This window comes from Haliotis asinina, chromosome 6, assembly GCF_037392515.1.
Source record: "Haliotis asinina isolate JCU_RB_2024 chromosome 6, JCU_Hal_asi_v2, whole genome shotgun sequence".
Lineage (NCBI taxonomy): Eukaryota > Metazoa > Mollusca > Gastropoda > Lepetellida > Haliotidae > Haliotis > Haliotis asinina.
In genome coordinates, this window is record NC_090285.1 from 41,757,042 (window position 1) to 41,782,044 (window position 25,003).

Genomic DNA, 25,003 nt, shown 5'->3' on the forward strand with positions numbered 1-25,003 from the left:
CTTGCTGTGGTATGAAGGAACATTTGCCTTCTAGTCTCGTCACAGAATACTTGGATATGCTATCACATATAAAAAAACCCACACTGTTTGACGTGTATCCATTTGTGAACAGTATGAATAGGTACCACTCAACATGATGTGCCTGAAGTCACCATGGCCATTATCTGGCGTACCCATTTATCCTTTATGGGCAATTATTTTAAGCTACATAAACTTATTGAAGATTACGTATTTAGAAAGCTGTGAATGAATGCATTCCATACCTAATTCAAATGACAAATAAATCTGACTTGCTGCATAATTGTTGCAAGTGTTATTTCGTGATGCCATTATGTTGCTCTCCTGTCAAATAGGTTCGATAGTAGGATTGACAGGATTAAGGACCTCCGTACTGATGTCTCCAGGTATCAACTTGCACCAACGAGCAATGTTTGGCTTGTAGATTTGATTGGCTTCATTTTTCTATACTGTTATGTGTCAGAAAACTTTCTGCCTTTGATGTATCTGTGCCAATTTCCCAAGCCTGTGAATTGTGTGTGAAGTGAGTTGTAGTTGCCGAAAGTGGGAGTGTGGATGTGATCTGTAATTTTGAACTCTTCGAGTCATCAAGGGATATTATGCTTAATTTTGATATGGGGGATTCCCAAATGAGTTCAGTCAGGTATAGTGACACATTCACTTTGACAGTGTAAATACTTTAAGTATAAATGATTATAAATGTAGAAGGAATTTGCAGGTGTAAGTTGAGCTTGTGACATTCAGAAATTTTGCCTATTTAAAATTGTTGTGTATGTTGCTAAATCTTATTGCAGATCTGTTATAACTATGCCAACAAATTTATATATGCCCACAATGTATATTAGATATATCATAAGCATAATAGTTGTTTACCTCTTTGCATATTGGCTCTTGACCATTAACAGTGAAAACATGTCTCGCATTTTGCATCAGTGAGAAACTGTTCATTCTTCGTGAAAGTGTTTGTAATGGTCACATGTTTCAAATAAGTAAATTACTTACTTCAGTTTAAAAGACAAGATTAGTGAAAGGTCAAGGTCAGTGTGAAGAATTATCAATTGATGCAATATGTTCAGTTTGAAAAAGGCATTTGTATACTATTTTCATGAAACATTCCTTTATCCTTTATACTTGTTGGCTACTATCTGTGATTCTCCTGGTTCCATCCATGTTTGATTTTACTGTTTGATTTACACAGATTATGTGATATATTAATCAAAGAAACTTTATATTTGGTTATGTACATATCAAATAGATTCAGATTTAGTGTGATTTCAGAGGTGTTTCCACAGTGTGTATTTTTTTTACCTTTTTCCTTGTTATGCCATGTTTGCAATCACAGAATTTATATTTCATTTACTAACAATCATCTCAAAATGGTCACACTTCATTAAAACTATCATGTATTTGTCATAAATATTTTTTGACATGTTCAGTTATGTATTTTATCAAGCTGTAGAATTACTACACTGAAATGTTGATATTTTGTAAATTGTCATGATCATATTCCACTATTATTTGTTGAATTCCAACAGTTTTGATGTGGCACAAAGCAGCATCCCCTCCCTAATATGTTCGGCTGATTATTGAAAGTAGGGGCTGTTGACCCTCAGAATATTTTAACAATATAGAGGTGGTAGAGATGGACATGTCATAATTGGAGTCACATTCCTTACTTTCTGTTAGAATCTGTCACACAGACAATTAACTCTCACCAGTCAAAAACAGTTGCATGCATAACCAATGTTGGAGGTTTAGCATGAAAATCAGGCAGTACATATCATTCCCTAAATGTTACATGTTGAGAGATTTAGGAGAACCCAAGATTCAGAAACTATATGAGAAGACCTAAAGGGTCTCCCTAATTTTCAAACATTTATGTGACTTTGTTGAGCCATGCTCATTGTATTTATTACCAGGTGGATGAGGAAAGTTTGTAAAGCTTTCAAGGCCAATGGTATTTGGTCAGATGTTCTTACGTATGTTCACACTTTGTACCATTAAAATCCTGCTACTCCGTTGTTTTTCTGACAGTGCTTGCCTCGGAGTCTACACTTCGTCTATCTCATTCTACATTATCGACTTGCAATTTTTTAAGTGTGTGCTACGTCAGGTTAAAAAACATTTTTCCTTTCATAATTTAAAGCCTGTTTGAAATGACAATCATAGTGCTTTTTCTAATGCTGTTGAATTCATATGAAAGATGTTAGCTTCAGCAATGGTAATATATTTTATGTTTTGAGATTATTGATTCAGGGCTTGCTTATGCCTTGTGTGACTACTTCTGGCTTCATGTGAGTAATCTTTGTCTTCCATCTGTCATTTGTCTTTATTGATTGTTGTTCACAACAATATGGAGTTTCCATGTATTGTTGGCTTTTCAAGACTTTGTCATCCCATCATCCTGTTAGTGATGCAGTTGAAACATTGGTCTTGTAATGTTATAGCCATGCTGTCCACTTCTAAGTGCTGTTATCATCTAACATTGGAGCAGTTCCTAAGATACATTTTCTCCATTACTTATGTTATTTCTTTCTTATGGTGAATGCTCCATTGTAGTTATGACTCATATGAAATGTTCAATCCAGCAATGACTCCACATGAATATAAAAATCCCCTGCCAGTTTTCCTCTGCCATAATTACGCACCACTTGAATTAATTGTGTCTGCAAAAGACAGAAACATTTCTAATACCTAATTACATTTGGTCGTTTGCTTTTATCACAGCCTTCTGTCCATATAATAGAGTCCTAAAATATTTAATTTATTTCACAGTTTTAAGGTTTGTGTTAGCAAATCCATGATCAAAGTCATTCAGTGAAAAGAATGGAAGCCACAGAGTGATGGATTCTTTTATATATTTTCTATATATCTGACACTTCCTACCTTTTTCCTTCATGGAGAATCCTGAGGGCTGGCAGTTAGTGATAGTTCCAGGTTATTTGTACCACTGTACTACCATAATATCAGCCCTCATTTGATCTCATCTGCTACAGACTTTCTGATGGGTTCCTGCATCAGGGATGTGGTATGGTGTTTGTCATGAATCTTTTGGCATTCACACCTCTTATGAATCATGCATTTAAAAGCAATCCTATCCAAGTCCTTTTTCATTGTCACTGTGCTTAAGGTGACATAATCAACTGCAATGGTTTTATCACTATTTTAAGTAGACTTTAGTGGATCTGTGCAACATGGACTATTCTCAACTGATCGAACTAGACAACAGAATTTGTTTAGACTGCTAACTGCCATATGTATGTATTGTAGAATTCCTGCTGATATTTTAATGTAGTTGTTGTGTATGACCTCTGTTGTTGAAGATGTATGTTTCACAGTAAAATCTGTATTATGACATGCTACCTTTACATCCCAACTTCGTCTTGGATGGGACTTTCAAACTGAAATGCTATTATTTCCATGTTTTCATGCATCAAAAATAAATCTGATATTATCTCACCTTGTTATGCTCTTCATCTGCACTTGAACCTATGTCAAGCCAACATAAAGTAGATTGTTGTAACCATTGAATAATTTCCATGATCGGTCCATTGTTTATCATCCATTATTTTGAGAAATAGTAGTATGATATGTGAAGCCTCTCTTGCTATGTCCAGGTGAAGTTTGTATTGTTGAAACATTCCTGATAAGATTTCAAACTTAACTCACTCACTCACTGAGACCTGGCTGCTATATCATCATCATCCTCTATTATGTATAGATGGCCATGAGGTCAACTGTACAACATGTGTAAAACAGTAGTAAGATAAAGACATGCATATGCGACACACTGATAATGTAGATCTTATTTCAGTTGATATAATTATATATTCACAGAGATTTTTGTTTCAATCAAAGTACAAACACTTTTTAAAGAAAGAACATAATCTATCCTTATCACTTGTTTTCATCAATTCAATAAACATTTGAACACAACAGTATTCAGGTAAATATTAAGCACGATACTCATTGTACATGTAATATGGAATTCATCTTGTAGTTCAGTCACAAAGGAACTACAAAATGCTGTTTCATAGTTTTTGGAGTATCTATACAAATTTACATTAAAATTATGTATGTTTACAACAAAGTTTTTGTTTCTCTTAAAATCTTTTGAACTTACAAGATATTTTTTCAAGACAATAGAACGTCAAGGATTCGGAAGAAAATATGTATTGATGCCACTCTTGGTAATAAATACTAGTATCTTTGCAAGGCTGTTTAAAATTATCGAGAAAACATTTCTCATTACCAACTTTTTGTGCTATCCATACATACTCTTGATACGCAGTTCTCATCCCCATTATCATCTAGTCTTAACATTTCATAACATTTCTTTGTGTATGTGTATGGCGGTTCATCCAAAATGACAGAAGGCTAATATGGGCATACATTTCAATAGGATAAGGACTGCATTCTGCTAGCGCGGCTTTACTTGATGCCCTAGAGCCAATCTGTAATATAGATTTGCAAAAGCTTGAACGCTTTCAATAGGTTCATCTCTTTCCCACCCCCAATACTCAGACCCGTATAAAAGTATAGGCTTAATCTTGCCATCTAATAGCTTGAATGCTGCCTCATTTGGCACATTTTGTATTTTGCTGAAAAAATGTATCATTGGGTAAAGGGCCTTTTCTACTTGTTCGGAAAGTGCTTTTGAAAACATGTTTCTACAGTTTCTACAATGCCGAGATGCTTATAATATGATACAGTTTCAATGGGCTGTCCATTAATAAACCATTTTTCATATTTTGATAAAATGCCTCCCATTTTAAAAATGACAACTTTGGTTGTATTTTTGTTTATAGTTAATCCCCATTTCTCACAATATCTTAACTACCTACTTTCTTTTGGAGGTTGATAAGTAAGTCTGCAAATATAGCTACATCATCAATACTGACATTGCTTTTGGAGATACATCAATAAATATACCAGCATTGTCAGATTTCATTACATATAATACTGGTGACAAAATACACCCTTTTCTTACGCCACAAGATGTATTGAACATACCATTGTTGTTTTACTGCACCTAACTGAAGCCTTATCATTCTTGTAAACATATGTCAGAAGATTATGTACCTTACCATGAACAGCTTTTAGCAACAACAGATAGAGCCATTTACTCCTGCTGTAGCAGCATAGAAAATGTAGATTTACTCACAAACACACTTCTATATGCATGAGTGAGTGAGTTTAGTTATACATCACACTCAGCAATACTCCAACTTTATGGCACAGGTCTGTAAATAAACTGATCTGGACCAGACAATCCAGGGATCAACAGCATGAGCATTGATCTACACAGCTGGGATACGATGACATGTGACAACCCAGTCAGTGGGTCTGTCCACATGATCCCATTAGTCACCTCTTACAACAACCACAGAGAACCAATTTTAACCCAGATCGTCACAGGTTCTGCATGCATAAATCATTTTGGATTCAGCATCTTGCTATATCATTCATATGAATTACCAAGAACTTATAAACAAAGCAGTTAGAAGTACAAGCAGTATAACACTTAAAATCTTTATTTTTAATGAGGAAATGCTTTGTAATGACTGGTAACAAGAATATATTTCCAAAGTGTTTTATTTAGAACCAAATATAACTTCACAACACTGATTCCTGGAATATGACATAGCAAGCACACAATGAAGTGAAGGATAATTAAACATGAAGATCTTGATTATAGGCATGTTAGATATATGAGACTGAACTAGGGTATTTATAATGTACCTCCATGGTGAGAACAGCAGACCATGCTTGATACTACTGAGCAGCTAATTTCATCTTCAGGTCTAGAAATAGTGCTTAAAGAGACATTTCTCCATGATAAGCATAACATGAACATGTTACAAACCTAAACCAGAGACTTCAAACAACAAGACTAACAATGAGCCAAAGGTTAGTGAGTGAGTTTGGTTTTAAGCTGAATTTACAAATATTCCAACAATATAATGGCAGAGGACACTACAACCTAAGCTTAGTAGGAAAGACTAGGTCTAGACATTGCAATCAATAATTTCCCTGGATAAGTGAGATGCTGCTACAGTCAGTTTGGCTCAAAAGCGGACTGAAAGAATTGCAATGTAACTCGAAAAATTGTAAACATAACATACTCAATGAAACGTCGGTCAAAACATTATACCAACTCTGTGAGGATTTTGCAGAATATTTATCCTTAAAATATAAAAGTTGTTTAAGAAACTACCATCAAAATATTGACACAGTTCACTATTTGTTACGAGGGAGGAGTTCAGAGAAAGGGACAGTCAGGTGTGCGAGAAAGCATAGATACAGCACAGCAGGGGCTAATGAATACAAAACTTTCTTGGCACTTGTGCATGTGCTTTTCAAACACCTGACTGTGCCCTTCCCTGCATTCCTCCCTCATAATAAACAGTGAACTGTGTCAATATCTTAACGATAGTTTGTTAAACGTTTATTATTAGGACAGAAATTCTGCAAAAACGTGACAGAGTTGGTATGATGTTTTGATTATTATTAGCATTTCACTGAGTATGTTATGCTTATTAGTTTTTGAGTTATACTGCAATTCATCGGTCCACTTTTGAGCCAAACGGACAATACTGTGCTAAATGTTAAGGCACTGAAGTCAGAAAATAGTCAAAGTTGGTGTTAAAATGGCTGGAATGAACTATTTTGCCATCATTGCATTCACATTAACATGCTTGCAATACTGTTTGTCAAAATATTAAATATGTACAGAAATACAGCAATTCTCACACAACAGCGAACTGAACAGGAACAGAAATAACAACCCAAGAAACAGAAGAACTATAACATTATTTCTGCTTGCATATGCACTTTAAAAAAAACAAAACATCCATCTAAAGGGGAAGAATAAAACTAAAGTTCAATACAGGATGTGTACAGATGATTATCTATATGGTTTTTGCTTCATAATAAAACCATGAGAGCCTCTCAAAGCCTACTGTCAACTACCCTGTGATGAGATGTGAATAATACCCTTTTCTACATAATAGTAACATTCCTCTAAAGCTCATCTTTCTTTTCCCTCTTTTTAGACTTATCCTTCTTCCCTTCTTTCTTATCTTTATCTTTCGTCTTGGTCTTTCTTGAATCATAGCTCTTCTTATCCTTTTCTGATTTACCATCTTGAGGTTTGGATTGTTGTCCCTTGTTCTTCCCACTTCCTACTGCTGGTTTTCCTGGCCTGGGCTCAGACTTTGGCTCCTGAACCACCTCTTCATCATCAGCCAGTATCTCCTCAACAACTGAGTCATCCACGACCTGGTAGGACTCAGTGTCAGAAAATTCATCAGCTGCATCTTCTCCATCAGAAGATTTTTCTGTAAACAAACAACATCATATCCTTTAATGCTACCTGCTACTTAAAAAACCATGTATGTAGGCATCAATGTCATTCGAGATCAATATACTAAGATTTTATTAAAACAAAAATCCATAAATCAAGAGATAAACTCAAGAGGACTCCTGCCACAGCTTTTTGACAACAAAATCATGTAAAGTTATTACTTGATTTGATACATTCATTCAAGAAAGATCGTTCTCTTAAAATCCCTTACTCTTTCCTTGTTGTGCCTTTATTTTAGCCTTAGCTTCTTCTCGAGCCGACTTGTGAGTGCCTTGGTTGGGAAGGTTCCCTTTGGGAACGAATGGCTGAGATCCTTCTGAAAATGAAATAAATCAATGAATCAAAATATCAGAGGAAAAATAAAATCAGATTCAGGTGTGTTTCCAAATCCTAAATGATGACATTAAATTGACAGTATGGAATTCATTTACACCTGTCCACAGGGAGATATTTTGCTCCAAGTCTGTCACAACTATAAGCAAAATTTTCAATGGAGGAAAGGAAATTACTATTTCATGTTAATATACTAACAATGCATGAGATAGCTCCGTTGAGGGCACTTCACTTATATCAAGACCATTAGGGAGGAAGCGGTTTTAATGCTTAATATTTTTCATTCCTGCATTGAATGAAATCCTAAAATACAATATCAAAATCCCTGAAATTAATTTAACAAGCATCATCAAGACATATTCCCTTAATCTGGAGCAATCTGGAAATGTATGTCTCACTTCAATAAGTTAGAAACAAAATTACAGTATTACATTCCTGCCAATAGCACATATTTTGTCATAAAATTGCTGTAGAGGTTGCACTACATGTTCCAACTTAATGAACACAAATGTATACTTAATAAATAAATGATTGTGAACAACAGATATTTGACCTTAATGCAGCCTAATGAATCTGAAGTTTCGAACATGCCTTCTGGATTGCAAACATACAAAAGCAAGACTCTCATATTGATTAAACCTTAGTCTGTACCTTTGATTCTGTTGTTAGTCATTCTCTTATACTCTAACCAGAAAAATGCCCAAGACAACTGAAGACCTTGCATACCTATTTCAGCTTGTCGACTTTCTAACTTCTTCTTGAAGTCAGGGACTTTGCCTGTGACAGACAGCTCAGACATACTTTCCTGGATGACGTCTTCCAGCACCTTCAGGTAGTTGTTGATATAGTTCTCAACTGCCTCTTTTGGGTCCTCCCCTGGTTTCATCTTCAAAACAAATCACACATGTAGTCCCTAATGGTTTCTTCCCTGACTGAATCTTCAAAACAAATCACACATGGAGCCTATAGTGGGATCTGGGTCCTGTTTAACAAAGCTCTTACAAAGCATTCCAACCTCCTATACTGAAGCACTGACTTTCAGTATTTGTAGAGCTACGAGAGCTTTGTGAAATGAGGGCCTGAGCTGGCTTCACCTTCAAAACAAATCATACATGTAACCAACAATCTGTGTCTTTGTTCCATGACATCTGAGGAGCACTATTGAGTTGAAGGCATTTTTCCAGATGCCAGATGTAATATATTCTTGATTATTATATGTTTCAAAGAACATTTCAAAGATGTTTCGAATAGATTTACTGTGACAACATAAATTAAAATATTTTCATCATCTTTCATTTCACCCATACTATCATCAGTATGGTAACATAGGAACTGACTGGATATGAATAATAATGCAGTATCTGAGTTTCTTGGCTTCATCATCCATATCAGCGATGAATTGACTTACATTACATCATCAAAATGAATCCCTTACAGTTTTAGCTGCACAGGTAATGCTAAGTCTTATCAAGGCATTCTCAACCCATCCAAATGCATGAACTTTGTCCTCAACCATAATCCAAAGAATCAATTTTGTTTAGCATATTAAGTTTCATTTAAAAAATCCATGTAATCACAATTATTTTTTCATAATTTCTTGCTCTATTCTGCATTAGGCAGTTTTTGTGTTACATGATGATGATCATAATGATGATGACCTGTGAATAATTGAGGCTTGCCCAGACAGTTCAGGGATTAACATCATCCACAACCCATGATGTCATGGTACGCTGACACACAGTCTGACACAAACTCACAATCTCTACCTGGGGACCTACATGTTTTACTAACCCGGAGTTTAAACTGGTTATGCTATTATTCATCAGTCACTGAATACGAGAACTTACTATTGGTATGTTATCAGGGGACAGAGGTGCTGTAATATCGTCTCTGGCAGCCTGTGATGCTGCAGCCTGGTCCTCCTTTAGTTCCAGTTGCTGATCTTTCATCACATCCTCATAGTCTGCGACCCGATCCTCCAGGTGACCGCGCATTTCATCCATAAGCTGCAAAAACCCACATCATTCATCGACATATAACATAAATTTGGGTTCACAGTAACTGCATCATTTTGATTAGGTGAATCAGGCATGATTTATTGCATTCATTTCCCACAGGCAAAGAAACAAACTCCTTTTACCACTATGGAATGTTGGTGACTGCCTACAACAGTTCAGGGAACTGCCTGTGTTCACCATAGTGAATATCCATAGTCCAAACCACCTTGTATTTCTAACACACATATTTCCAACTGTGTCCTCCAATTCCCTGGGAAATCAACAGCCCTCCTCTCCCTGACATGTTTCCCCTCTGTTGCACTTCCATCACCTCTTGCTTTGATGTCTCATGACCTTTGTTTGATGCTACTCTGTGTTATCAGGCTACTGACATGTCAGATTATGTGCTTACATTAAACAATCAACCTGTCTTATGCTACAGTGCTGCACTTAACCCAGGGCACACATCCCTGTGCCCTGAAGATTATCAATCTTGTTATCTTTATCTGGTTTCAAAAAGGTTTTAGTTTAAATAATATATTGATACGTAAACTTTTGTCAGAATCGGGCTGGACATTACATTTTCAATTCATATGGAAGGGAACTCAAAAGAATACACAATCAGGCCTTAAATGGTTTGTGAATAGAGTGTTATATTCTGTCAAATAACTACTGTTGGCATTGTACTTCAAGTATCAGTATTCTATTTCTTTTTACTGAACTGAGATCAAAACAAGGGCCTTGTTCATATTGATCGATACAGAAGCCTTAATAAGGTGTTGTGTACTGTGGATTATGTGAAACAAATTGCTTGTTGTATACACTACCATATGATTCACTCATTAATAATAACAAAGCTAAATGATTTTGCCAGTGTTCAACACCATATATCATCTTTCAAGACTAACAACTTCACACAGTTGGAATGAACTGTTGCTTACCTCAGGTGTCAGGCTTTCCAAATCATCTATACTAAATTTGTGGTCCCCGGTAATGTCCAGCACATTAAACAGCTGCAACAAAGTCAACAATGGCATGGTACCAACTCAAATGTTCTTTGTATGTTTTGAGGTACAAAATAATATGAAAGGAAACAACCACAACATGCACTGTTGTTGTGAGCAAAGCAGCTAACAGAGCAACACACATGCTACAATTAGTGACACCACACTGATCAGTACATTTATGTAAGCTGAACCATTGAGTGTGATATTATTGTGAGAGCAAATACCAAACTGAAGCAAGTCAAAGAGGTTTGCCAAATTGACGATGAAACACATGGATCACAATCACAAAACACCTGGCATTTACAGAGTAAATCTTGACACTGCTAAGGGACACCAACTCTGCATTGTGAAGCCTAAAAGTAAAACCAATCCGCAGTACTGCTGTTACAAGAACTAAGCACATGAAGGGGTCACTGACCAGCGTGCAACTACACAAAGTAGAGGAAACTTAAAGGTTCACAAATGAACAAAATATTCAAGACTACGGTGTACACAAGCCATGCAAATCATGAGACTGCTACATATACAGTCTGACATGTAACACCCATCAAAGACCTTAAGAGGCTGAAAATGTGCTGACACTCAGAAACTGTTTACGAAATATTGTTAAAATGAAAAAAAAAATATTCCCATAATTGGTGTCTCAAAATGTGGGAAACTAAGATTTGACTAAGTGCTGCACTCATTTGGTGTATGTAAATCAACTGTACTGATCATGTAGGATCATATACATTTGCAGCTGGCTCACCTCATGTGTAATTTCATCATATTCATCAGTCCAGTTTGTCATGTCCTTGAACAGTTTCCCATCCTTGATTACAGCTGCTGCAAATGACCCATATGTGAGGCTGCTGTTGAGCACCAGGTAGGTGGAGAAATAGTGGCTGCAAAAGTAATAAGCTGTATAGAACTGTCACCTTAATTTGCACACTGCTTCACCCACTTCCCATTTGAGACAGCTTTGTGGAATGAGGAACAGGTCTTGAGAATATGCAGCAGAAAGTTTTCAATGCTTCCGAACTTAATCTTACAGTGCTATATCCTTCCGAGCAGCAGTCCATGACTTCTGATCTGGAAACTGAGCCTTGGCAATGGTGGGTTCCAGTGCAAGTGCCATACACTCTGTTGTCTCCACACGTTTCACCTTGTGGTACCACAGGATGTCCACAGACTTGCTGCTCTCCAGTGAGTTCACCTGCCAGAACCTGCACACACAAAACACACTTCCATGAATACCAGAGAGGATGATTATATTAATGTAAAGTGTTATAAACACCGTGCTAGATCAGAACATGAATAGCAGGGAGAATGCAACAATAGCATTGTGCTACAATAATTAGTCATCACATGAATAGTAATGAAGATGACAGCGCAACATGGCAACAGTGCCAGCACATAGACAGGCTGTGTTACATGAGTGTTATGGGGACCTGAATCAGCCATGACATTTGTAGCCTTGTGGTTTCTGTGTCATACATGATCCATTCCCTTGTCTGGCCTTTTCTAAACATACAAGTAACATGATTGATTCATTACACATATTCAAAAGTAACCTGCGACCTTGCTGAAGTTATATGTGAAAATCCAAAGCAATACATGGTATATTGAAAAGTTAATTTCTTTGCCATGGTGCAGCTCTGTGCATATTCCGTGGATGGGCAATATCAGACACTCAAAAGACAAATCATATAGTCAGATATCAAATGCAGTCTTCTCACCATTTGGCTGGAATAAAGATACAGTCTCCAACAGAGAGGGATGCTTTGTGGTATTCCACTTCTCTGAGGGTTGGGTACTTGACATAATCCACCTGATTCACATCAACTGATCCATACTCATTCGGCATCTGTACAGCAGTGTAGAAAATTCTTATATGAATCATGCTAACACATTACAAAAAGACAAAAAAAACCCCAGGGACTTCTTTATGCACAGTCATACATGAATGTCTCTATTGAATCCAAATTTACATGAATTCTAAAGGGTTGGTAGGTTGTTTGGGGTTTTTTTTAATGGTAACTGCTTTACTTGTAACTTTTTCAGCTATACTATGTATATGATGACATGTATATGATCAAGTCTGGACAATCAGACAATCCAGTAATCAACAGCCTAAGAATCAATACATGCATCTGGGATACAATAACATGAGGTAACCAAGTCATTGAGTCTGACCGCCTGATCACCCCTCACAACATGTATGGGTTACTTAAAGGGGCACTGATGCGGAGCAATTTCCGTGGACTGGTGTAAACGTTTGTTATTGTTTTTCTCCCGTGAGTACCTGGATGATATCCCAGAATTCATGACTGGTTCGTGACCTCTGCTGCGCATTCCGTAAAAGCAACTGATAGTTTAATTATAGACAGATCAACTTAGGTGAAGTCATTTTTACTTCATTACAAATGTATTATGAAAACAAATGAAACACTTTGAAGGTTAATCATCTGCCAGTGGTAGAAATGGTAAAAAACTATTAGGACAGAACAATAACGAAGCCAATGTACGTCTCTATATTTTGTCTCATAACCCTGATTAGTTTATTGTCATATTTGTATGATTCTGAAAATTAATGAAAGAACACACGATCTGCTTATACTCATAGTAAATTTCTAACATAACAGCAACATTTATACATTGTCAATTTGGATCCTATTTCACACACATATGCGATCTAGTGTGTGTTTTCTGTAATACAGATTCTGCTGAATGCTACAACAAATAAATTAAAACAAAATGCAAATAATGAAAGTAAAACAGACTAATTTTATAGCAACAATGTCAGGCTACTACCTTGTTCATGAATGCATCCATCAATATCCACGTAAAAGAAATCGTATTCCATTCATCTGCAGCTGGTAAATAATCATGCTCTGTGTCGCGTCTTACAACTGTCTAGTTTGCGAAAAAGTAACACATCGTTTCAAGTCTTTCGTTAGTGAAAACCAGATAAACCTCTCATTGGTCTCCCAAGATAGCACACCTGGCAACTAATTGTATGATGTCCACTATTCTAAGTAATTTAGTTAACCAATAATGAACAATCAATCAATCAGCGCAAGGGTGGTTAATTCTTTGAAGGGAGGATGTTGTTTTTGCACTCACTCTTTACGACAGGGTGTAGTCATCTACACACACTGCCTTTTGACAAATCCGCTAGGAGATAAAAGTAATTAATCAATCAGTGTGTTATCGGTTAATCCTTTGATCGATGTTTGTTTTTGCAACTCAGCTGATAAACCCTCTTGCATCACTTACATGCACATATTACATAACATACAATACATTTGCCATTACAGACCTTAATTTATAATGTTGAGTATTTACTCCAGACAGGAGAAATGCCAAATGGGAACCTTTGTTGAGTAACCGAAGTGGTGTTACTACTAATTATACCTGTTATAAATTCGTTAATTGACCATCCAGAGAATGATGACAAATAACACGTGTAGGTTCAAACGCGAGTTACAGCAAGGAAGATGTAATCTCTGTGTCGCATGCAGTCTGAAAACACTTATGGGCCGATACTGTTTTGAGGATACCAACTGAATTTCGTTACATAAGGAATACACACAGGCATTTGCTGTGTACTTGGGTAAATAGGTGAAATAAGGGGTTTTTACGTAAGAAAATTTTCAGATTTCTCTACCAAAGGCAAAGTCATCGTTTTTTGTTTACGAATTCAAATAAATCAACCGTGTGTTTTTATTATCATAAATAATAAACCATTGTAGCTACCATAGCTACCAAAATTTACGTGCGATATTTGCTATCACAGCTGAACCAACACTCAAAACTACCTAAATATAAAGCTTTGCAATCTTCCGTACTGAAACAAATGGCTTGCTACGTGCCTGTAGACATCATATTTTCATGTAACATGATTAAATATCGAGGTTAAAAACACAGAAATAGGATCAAATTGGATCAGTAACTATACCATCCAAGCATCAGAAAAGAACTACACTGCTGGGATATTTGGTTACGATCAGACAAGGAATACCATGGATATTTTTAAACAAATGGCATATGATGGGCATCCGGCCTCCTGACTGTTTAGGCGAAGACATTGTGCTAATATGGACAGGAGCCCAGTTCCTTTGTCCGTCACGGTCGAAGGAGCGGGCGCTGACCAATTTGCGGTTTGGTTTCGTAATTAGACCGTTGGCGAGAAACATTATTCGCTCCGCATCAGTGCCCCTTTAAGACAAATTGTGACCCTAATTCTTCTTGGGTAAATTCCAAAGGGAGCTAACTGAAAGAATCATGTCAAAAGGTTTTCTGTCCATGCAAACGTCTAAATAAAAAGAAACAAGATTTTGAAACCAAGCTCATAAGCAATGATAATGTAAACGTACCTTATTACCAAAGTCAAGGTGACTGACCAAAGTGATGTTCTGTTTTCCGCCATACACACAACGCATGGTGTCCAGGCTTCTCTGTACAATAGGTGTCTGCTGATCTTCACCAGCAATGAATAATACCTGTGCACAAGACAATACCATAAACCTATACTAAGCATTGGATTCTTTCCTTGGCGTGTCAAAGGAACAGAAATGCATCCTCATCAGGTGCACACTGAACATCTTAAACCTTTCCATACAAACAGTCAAAACAAACTTTTATCTGACAATTCATTGACATTTTGTGTATATAAAAGAGCATATCATCTTTTCCTCCTGTAATATTATAGATGACATATTGGTATTGTAATCATGGCACTATCTGCTACTTTTTAAAGTGGAATTTGTGTAAGTTTAAGTATATTATTTTACTCACATGATTTGACAGGTTTCGGATCACTGATTCACACAGCAAGGGTAGTGGCATTTTTATGTTGTCCCTAAAACACAAGATTTTAAACAATTCTTTTGCGAATCACGTAAAAATTATGAAAGGACATTTTAAATGGAATATGATTGAATACTTCCCATTCAGTGAGACATAGATGTATAGACATACTGTGTTAAAGAAATGAAGGTTAGATAAATTTGGGATAATGGCAGAAATCAAGATATAAAATACAAAGACACTTAACATGAATTCTGCAATATTAAGACGATAATACTAACCCAAGGAAAAAAGGGACTTCGTCATTAAAAACCAGCCTCTCTTTTCTGTACCTCTGGATGAACTCCTTAAAACTTATATTTGCTGTTGGGGTAAGAGGCATCCTATATGTGATTGCTTGAGGCAGACCAAGGAAGTAGCTGTCATTTTTCCAAAGTGCAAAAGCATCATCTGTAGTTGAAGCATTTCGCATAACTAAAGGTATGTATGGAGCAACATAGTCACTAAAAAACAGAGGTGCTTGGGGGAAGTTCTTGTAGATATCAACATTGCGGTATTTGCCTTTTGAACCAAAGTTCTTCAGATGACCTGGCCAGTCAGCTGGGTTGTCTGTCAGAAGCACTCCATTTGGATTCCAGTTATCATCCTCTTCAATTTCACCCAAGTCTGGCAACAGTTCTTCATCCTCCTCACTATGAGCCTAAGTATTACAGAATGATGCGGTACATTTATCTATTAGTTCCCTGACACAATCTGATCTTACTTATCTTAAATATAATGTCATCCTTGATATCTCCAGGGTATATGTTCTAATAAATATCCACTATACCCTGGATGCTGGCTCTGCAATCAGCTAAGTCACCATTTCAACTGAGCTTGCCAGTGTCAAGAATGATAGTGGTTGCAGCTTGCAAAGGTTTCTTCGCAGTGTGACACAGATTTTGAGGAAATCATCCTGACAAACTGACAGGTCAAAAACTTCAACAAAACTATATCAAAGAACTCCTTCTACCTCTTTCAGAGAACCTCTGCATCGTTTTTGTTGATAATTGTTCGATAATTTAAAAAGATAAAGTGAGCTGTGATATATATGCTCAACTTCCCAGTGTACACACCTAATTGGATAAAAAGCTTGCCAAGGGAGGTAGTAAATTCATCAGGACGTAGGTGCAACATGGTAAAGTAGAGATTTATCGGAACGCATACCCTAGAGATGTTGAGGATGGTATAATGCAGGAAATGTTTAACTATATAACTCTATATATCATAACATATTACAACATTTTGCAATGACAATGCATGTCATGAGAATTCATTCATGCTAATCATGCCCAAAACATCCTCTCTATCTCCTTTTTCTACACTAACCCTGGTATTCTTCCATCTAACACCACTTTGTTGATGTTACCAAAACACCTTGAGGCTGGTTTGTAAAATGCATTCTGATTGGTAAGTAATTTGCGATTGCAAGAATTACAGGAATGTACCCAGAGGATACTGTATGTTCACACCAATGTAGATGTGCCAAAACTTACTGAGGCTAACATCACAAATGAGTTTATCTGCATCTTCCACTGCATAAAACATGCTATGTATGATTGTCAAGTGCACATCTCTTGCATCTTACCTGTCATCATTAAAATGGGTATGTCTGATTAAGTCCCCAAACTTACAAATAACACATATTCAACACACAGGCTTGTATGAGCTGTACACAGAAGAATAACAGAAATATTTCTTCTTCAAACAAGACGATAAATTTGCATGTCATTATGTACTAATCATTATCACATATTCTTAAATGTTATCCTGTATATGAATACAGTCATTCAGTCTGATAGGAGTATCCCTCAAAAGGAACAATCCTCTCATACCAATAGCTATTGTTAAAGTATTAGAGCCAAAGTAACCTTATCGCAACCCACCTAAATGTTAATATATTTGGGATGTACCTAAATCTAAATACTACATCAAAGAACCTAAAGAAATGAGGGACTCTTTATTTCTAATACTGGTGCTGGTACCTTTTATACCTATTATTTGTGTGAGAATACATGGCTCATAAGTTAATATTCTTTTTAAATGGAATAGCAGGACAAATTATTCTGCAGATATGTACACAATCATTAATCATGTTACTCACATGTGGATAACTTCCTGAGGCCACATTTCCAAAGTAGCATGAGACACGATACTTTGTAATCTTCTGTGTTAAGTTTCAAAAGTCTTATCGCTCCATATGGGCTAATCTTATGCTCCTTATCTTTAAAGGACATATACGTACTGGTTCATTCAACAAACCCAAGGTCAATTTCTTACATGTTGTATCTTTTATGAACAGAAATACAGTTGAGCACTGAGTTCAAGAAAATTTCAAAACATACACTTTAGTTTAGAATAATCAGAATTCAAATAATGATTAAAAATCAAATTCATATTATTGGAATTGCTTAGAAATATTTCGAAAATGTGAATTAATATCAAGTCATTGACATTTTAATGCAAGAAATGTTTATTGGTATTTATTAAATCTGACAAGTTAAATTGATATTAAGTCAGGGCTATGTATTCACCATGTCCATGTTCATTTTGTATTGGAATACAGTTAAAATTTATTGCAATTTTCTGCAAACAGTAAACAAAGAACTTTGTTATATGTAACTAGGTATACCCCTAGTACAGTGAACCATTCATAGAACTTTTAAGGTAAGTGTATGCAGTATAGTATAAATCTGAAAGAATTTGTCCTTTATACAATTCCTCGGTTGAAGATGAAGTACATTTTACTCTTGATTGTCCGTTTTCTGAAGATTTACGTTACAACTATATCCCAGAATATTATCTATCAAAACCATCATTGACAGTCATTACTAGTATATTAACAACTAATAACGAATCCACCCTTCGTAACCTAGCTCTCTATGTTAAGTATGCATTTATTTGTCGTAACGAGCACTTACACTAAGTGTATAATGTATATACCTACAACATGTATCACAAAGCTGTATCCAACTCTTTTATATAAGGGCCGGTGGCATAAAATACAATAAACGATTGTCTTGTCTATATGCACGCGAATAATTTGCAAATGACCCGCCATTTCCAGTAATAATTGTTTGTATTTAGTACCAAATGCCACCATCTGTGCCTGTACAAAAAGGATCGAAAACTGGTGGTGGTGCATCAAAAGGCAACTACCGACAACACACACTCGGCGACACTACTTGGCTCTACATCTAGCCGAATATATGTATCACTGTAGTGCCGAGAAAGACATTATTATGCAAATCCTAGAGGGCATTGGCTCCATTTACTCTGGAGGACAGTAGAGGTATGTTGTACTTTTCTTGAGTATTGATCAGTTGAGTGGAATATAGCTTACAATGGCGATGTTGTTATGCTGACCTCAACCTATGTGGACACCAGTTCGATTCCCGATGCTAAATACGGGAACGGCAGTTATTGCAGGTAATACATTGTTTTTCATGCCTTAGATACATTATTGACGGTAAAACTAGTGATTAATTTGAGTGACAGTTCGTAAGTTAATGTTTTGGGAGGGGTGGGAGGGGTGGGAGGGGTGAGGGGTAGGGGGTGGGTGGGGGGTGGGGAATGTACGGGCGGAACTCTTACCAAGAGAGAATATGGGGGAAAGAAAGGAAGTCTTTGCTGTATTTGTTTTGTGGTAGTGCAACTAGTGGAAGAAACATCACCTGTGGCTCATCCTCTGGCCCTGCTTGCTTCTTGTCATCTGCTGCGTTATCCGACGCCACAACACACTGACATAGAAGAACAAGGATTCCAAAGTAGAAAACAGGTCGTGAGCAAGCCATTTGCGTTAGAAGGGCACAATGTCCAAGTGAAATAAGCCATGAGAACAAGACAGATGCTAATCTCAAAACTACCGTACACACTCTTCGCCATTTTGAATTTCCCGCTTCCGTTTCCGGACACCTATTTCCTTTTCCGCTCACGTGCGGTTCGATAACTTGCGAGAAGTCGAAGCCACCATGTCGGATGCTGGGTTTTTCAAGGTAGAAAATATAAGCATTATTTTGAAAGAACATAAATAAAACACTAAAAAGACACTTCCAATGTTCCTTTATGTCAATATAGTGCTAATATGAGGCGAAATTTGTTTCAAGCAATAGTCATTAACTAGCTTGAAACTTCAAATGGGTCCCATGTGCAGGTCAGGATTCAGGAATGTTGCAGCTTCAGCTTCTGCTTTAGGTTAAACACGATTAAGTTTTCTGTCGGATAGCCAAGCGAATAACAAATGAATGTTTTCCTGTATTATTAATAAACCTTTCGCAACCGAAAATATGTAGATACTTCATACCGAAAGGAGTTAAACTGCTAAACATTGTAACTTGGATCAAGACCATGACCGATGCTTTCCTCAGGTCATTTGCACGGAGTTCCACTCGTACCCCCTCTTTTCACGTACATTTCTACCTTCCCCGATGTAATATTCCATCTCAGATATTAAGTTTATTGATTGTATTTTATACCTGTTCTGGTATATTGAATGTATATATAGGGTGTGCATGTCAGTTTTGGATTTTGGCTTTTGTCGTTTTGATTGTGGTGGGGGCTGTTATGGGGTGACAGTCAAATCGCCTCATCGACAAAACGCCCCAGCAAATTTGGTCAAATCGCCCCAGATATTTGGTCAAATCGCCCCAGGGTTGGTCAAATCGCCCCAGGGGGTAGTCAAAACGCCCCAGTTTATTCAAAATGGTTCGATATATGCCATAAATGCATGGTTTTTCAACTTCCATACTATATTCTTCACATAATATTATGTGTTATATTATCAGAAATATCCCATGCCTAGGTAACACCGTAATAGCAATTATTTGGTAAAGAATTACAATCTGTATAAAACTTCCATGTTACAGCCTTCACATAATACTATGAAGTAATGTTTCTGATAAATATTCAACTAGTAAACTGATAAGAGCAAAAGTAATATTCATGGATAGACAACACTTATAACACCAGTTATTTGCATGTTATCTGTGCTTTTGTAAATTACAAGAAGTAAATGAAAGACTTGTATAGATTTTTTTTTTGCCGTAAATGTACAGTTTTTGTCAGCAAGTAAGGGACTTAATTCATATCAAAACAATCTACAGCTGCTCTTGTCAAAAAGTGCGACCATAAATGCATAGGTTTTCTCAACAAGTATAGTATAATACTTATGAAGACAATTTGCTGGGTTTTTTTTAATTACTCTTGTCAAAAAGTGAGGCTGTAAATTCATAGGTTTGGTCAACAAGTATGGTATAATACTTATCAAAACAAGAGTCATCAGAAGATGACATATCCTCTAGGCCCCCACATGTTTGAGAGGACAAATAATCTGAGAGTTACTCATTGTGTTTTAGACTAAGTTTGAATTGTTTCCATGGAATTCATGAAAATTATAAATGCCATACATCTGTCACCAGCAAAGTCACAATTTCAAGATCTGTCTCATATATCCGCCAAGATCTGTTGAAAGATATGAAATGGTTTTCGAGTTCTGCTCTGGAAACAAAGCCCATCCCTCCATTTTGAGACTAAGTCTGAAACGTTTCCATGGAAACCGTGAAAATAATAAATCACAAAAACCTGTAGAGAGCAAAAGGCACCACTTTGGGGTCTGCCACACATATCTAGAAAGTTTTATGGACAGATATTAAGATGTTTTTGAGTTCTTCTCTGGAAACAAAACACACCTCTCACTTTTCAGACTAGGTCCAAAACGTTTCCATGGAAACCAAGAAAATAATACATCACAAGAACCTGTACATAGCAAAAGGCACCACTTAAGGTTCTGACTGATATACTAGTATCTACCAAGTTTTGCAGGAAAATATTGAATGGTTTTTGAGTTCTGCTCCAGAAACGAAGCCCACCCAACCATAAGACTAACACCAAAATGTTCCATAGAAAAACAAAAAAAATATAAATGCCAAAAAATCTGTATATAGCAAAAGGCACAACCATAGGCTGAGATAAGTACATCTATCAAGTTTGGTCTAAAAATATTAGACGGTTTCTGAGTTATGCTCCGGACGGGACAGGTTCCCCTATACCCTTTACATGCACCATCTGCAAAGAGACACTGAGGGAAAGCAGTCCCATAGACCACTCATTTCATGGATGAGTGGATAGCATGATGTTATGATTACACAATGCCAAACAAACAACTATGCATTTACAGCATTTACAATAAATATTTTATACAAACCTTTTACTGTATTCAGATTGTAATTCTTTACCAAATAATTGGTATTTCGGTGTTACCTAGACATGGGATATTACTAATAATTTAACACACAATATTATGTGAAGAATATACTATGGAAGTTGACAAAACCATGCATTTATGGCATATATCGAACCATTTTGAATAAACTGGGGCGATTTGACCAAATTTGCTGGGGCATTTTGTCGCTGGGGCGATTTGACTGGCACCCCTGTTATGTATAAATTTGATGAACGTTCATGTCCCAGTCACACGTTCACAGTTCACTGTGTAAACTGGCTCCCAGCTGTGTATGTGGCATTCACGTAACTGTATCTTTACTGACCACCTGTGCTTACAGTCGAATTTAGACTGCGCCCTTGCGTCATTGACGCAGTATTCCCTAACCTGGTGGGTCTGATTGGCGCGCTTAAAAGATAATTTGACTCATATCAATCATGTAAAAACATACCTCTCCAAACTCTTTAATATTTACAACATATTTTGACAATTCCGGGTGATAAATGGGCAGTCATAATCCCCACATTTCTGTACACGATTTCCCCTACATCTAATGTGGTGCCTAAATCAATGCATGAAGCTTGTAAAACGTAGTTTGTTCAAGTCATGATGTTTCATTATACATTAAGAGTTATGTGTTTCCCAGGTCTGTATCAAAGGGCGGTCACTGAAGTTGAAAAGAGAGTGTGCAGTGATCAGAATAAAATGTAGCTGAAAAGTTGTTTGCTGTTGCGTTTTTCGAAACAAAAAAGAACAAAAACCATTGCGAGGTCAAGTGATGACTGTTCTAAATGAAACGAAACTATAAAATCGATGTCCTAAGCCTTGCTCATCTTTTGTCATGATCAGTCATGGGAAATAGTGTCAACAAAACCATATTAAATTATGCCACTTTATCCTCTAATCTTTACATCTTCTTTCACAGCATGTTACATTCACTCGCACTTTGAAATGAAGTGTAGTTAACAGAAAATGATTATATACATATTTAGTATCACTGAAAGTTATATTGGTTGTAGCCAGATGATCACATCAACAAACTGTTTTTTTGTGGTGGAAATAGCAAGATTGTGTGAAACCTCCTCAGTGACTGGTCAGATTGTTCCATGCATGAAACAAGTTATGATTACTGATGTATCACCAATATTGACCAAAGCCTACAATTAGAATGACATAGTGCTAGAATATTGATTAAAATAATAGTTCCTGATGCTCTTATTTCCCAATCATTGCATCAGAATTCATTTTCTCATATTGTGATATTTAACTAAATCAATGGTAGATGGTGGAGAAACGTGTGCACAGCAGATTGACATTTCTGGCTTAGTACTAGTATACAAGACAAATATGCGCAGTAATTTTTATCCCTGCATATCTGGCAATGCCAAGCAAAAACAAATTAGAAAAAGTAAATAATATTACCTCACGATGTTTGATTGCAAATTTGGCAAGTGCCAACAAAATTATTTATTCATTAACGTGTGCTGTGCCATCTCCGCCTTTTCTCTCATACCTAGCTGCCCCTTTCTTTGCACTTCTTCCTTGTAACAAATGGTGAAGTGTGTCAATATTTTAGTGACAGTTAGTGAAACAACATTTTTATTTTAAGGACAAATTCTGCTGAAAAAAACAACCCCACAGTTAGTCTGATGGTTTGATTATGATCAACATTTCATTGAGGATTATATGTTTATTAGTTTTCAAATTGCTTGCAATTCATCGGCCCACTTTTGAGTCACTTATTCCAGTTCTATTCCATTCCTTCATGATCCTAGGTGATAGTCAGGTAGAACACTTTTATTTCTGTCTTACCACTTTCATTGCAACGTAAGGTAAGATAATGTGATTTTTATGACATTATTATTTTTTTGCATAAATTAGCATACATGCAGAAGTTATATGTTATTGGGCTAGTGATAAAAACAATAAGGTTTTGGGTATTGGTGGAATGTATATAGTGATGGAAGTCGTAGGTCACACAGACTTTTACCCTTTATTCTGATTGGAGTCAGTTCACACAAGATACTTATTAATGATCTTGCTATCTGTTTCATTCATTTTCTTGATCCATTAACAAAACTATTGCCAGACACAGGTTCATTTCCATTATGACTACTCTCAGTTTGACTACCTGTCCAATACACAGCCTGTTCCAGTCGAGTGCTGTTTAATTTCTAGCTCTCTCCCCTTTATCATGTAGACTGTTCCACCAACCCTTGTAAACAAATATAGCTGAACCCGGTTCACACAATATTTGAACATGTGGAAGCACAAGCGACATAGACTTTGTAAACAAATGAAGTAACATAAAACTTGTCTTTTATTGAATATATACATGGAGATGATAATCACTGGAAGTATTAGCAAATGATCAGAAGTACTGAGTTGAGAATGTCACTTGGTTATTGAACTTGTGACAATGATGTTTTGAATTTTAAGATTTGTTTTACAGTACAGGTTTAAACAGTACCTTTATATAGTATGAAATGTTTTGCAAGTTTTAGTTTATGACAGTTGCCTGAAGTAAATGTGAATCTAAACTTTTGATGGGAAGTATGTGTTGATATATTTGTCAGTGTTTAGGTCACTACAGCAGAGCTTGAGGCGACAATGGATGACTTGTCAAAATCAAGTCCCAAAATTTAAATCAAAGTAATTGTGAGTTTGTATGAGGTTGATCATGGTTTAAAATTAATTCAAGGAAATAGCTTTCACAGCTCCATCGGGCAATAAAGTTCATGGCATAATAGTGTATAATCAGGGATAATCTACAACAGTCAACACTTAGTCCCTCTGGTAAAATGATTGAGAATATTTTGCATTCAGCAGTTACTAGTTAGAATAGAAGTTGGAGGAATTATGTCCTATTTTCAGAACAAACAACCTGTACTATAGGTGTACTAAGATTTACCTAAATATCAAACAATGAATGATTGCAAGATCCTGGAGGCACTCAGCTTCTAATCATTATAGGTAGGTGCTAGAAGAAGTCTCACTCACAGATTTATTTCAAAGAACAGAAAAACTTGGAGTAATCAGCCATACAGATACGGTCTGTTATTAATTGTGGGGGTGGTCACTCATGTTCATGAGTGATCAAACTGGAAGTAGTCATAATGGGAAGATACCAAGACACGTGATTAAGTATATTATGTGACCGGCTTGAAGTGTTGTTGAGGTAACAATGCGAATATTTCAGGTTAACCAGATCCCTCACCCCACAGCTTCTTTA

The 25,003-nt window shown here is 36.4% G+C and overlaps 2 protein-coding genes across 6 annotated transcripts in view; one reads left to right on the forward strand and one right to left on the reverse strand.

Annotated features, from left to right (window-relative positions):
* Positions 1-5,595: 5,595 nt before the first annotated feature.
* Positions 5,596-19,441, reverse strand: LOC137286762 (uncharacterized). Its single transcript, XM_067818748.1, has 12 exons — positions 19,226-19,441; positions 15,794-16,212; positions 15,501-15,564; positions 15,080-15,205; positions 12,440-12,567; positions 11,753-11,926; positions 11,470-11,605; positions 10,656-10,727; positions 9,565-9,723; positions 8,444-8,603; positions 7,596-7,700; positions 5,596-7,358 (listed from the first exon to the last, which is right to left on the reverse strand). Exons 1-12 carry the CDS (start codon positions 19,343-19,345, stop codon positions 7,042-7,044), a joined length of 1,980 nt encoding a protein of 659 aa, XP_067674849.1. The 5' UTR covers positions 19,346-19,441; the 3' UTR covers positions 5,596-7,041.
* The window catches only part of LOC137286761 (serine/arginine repetitive matrix protein 1-like), a 30,488-nt gene continuing 24,916 nt past the window's right edge, over positions 19,432-25,003 (forward strand). For 2 of the 5 annotated variants that reach the window (XM_067818745.1, XM_067818747.1), the window contains exon 1: positions 19,497-19,546. Coding sequence is in view for 2 of the 5 variants with exons in the window: in XM_067818744.1 (XP_067674845.1) it covers positions 19,523-19,546 (24 nt within the window). In the remaining 3 variants the exon portion in view is untranslated. Of the gene's footprint in view, positions 19,547-25,003 lie in introns of all 5 variants that reach the window. The other 3 variants (XM_067818744.1, XM_067818743.1, XM_067818746.1) reach the window with 3 other exon arrangements.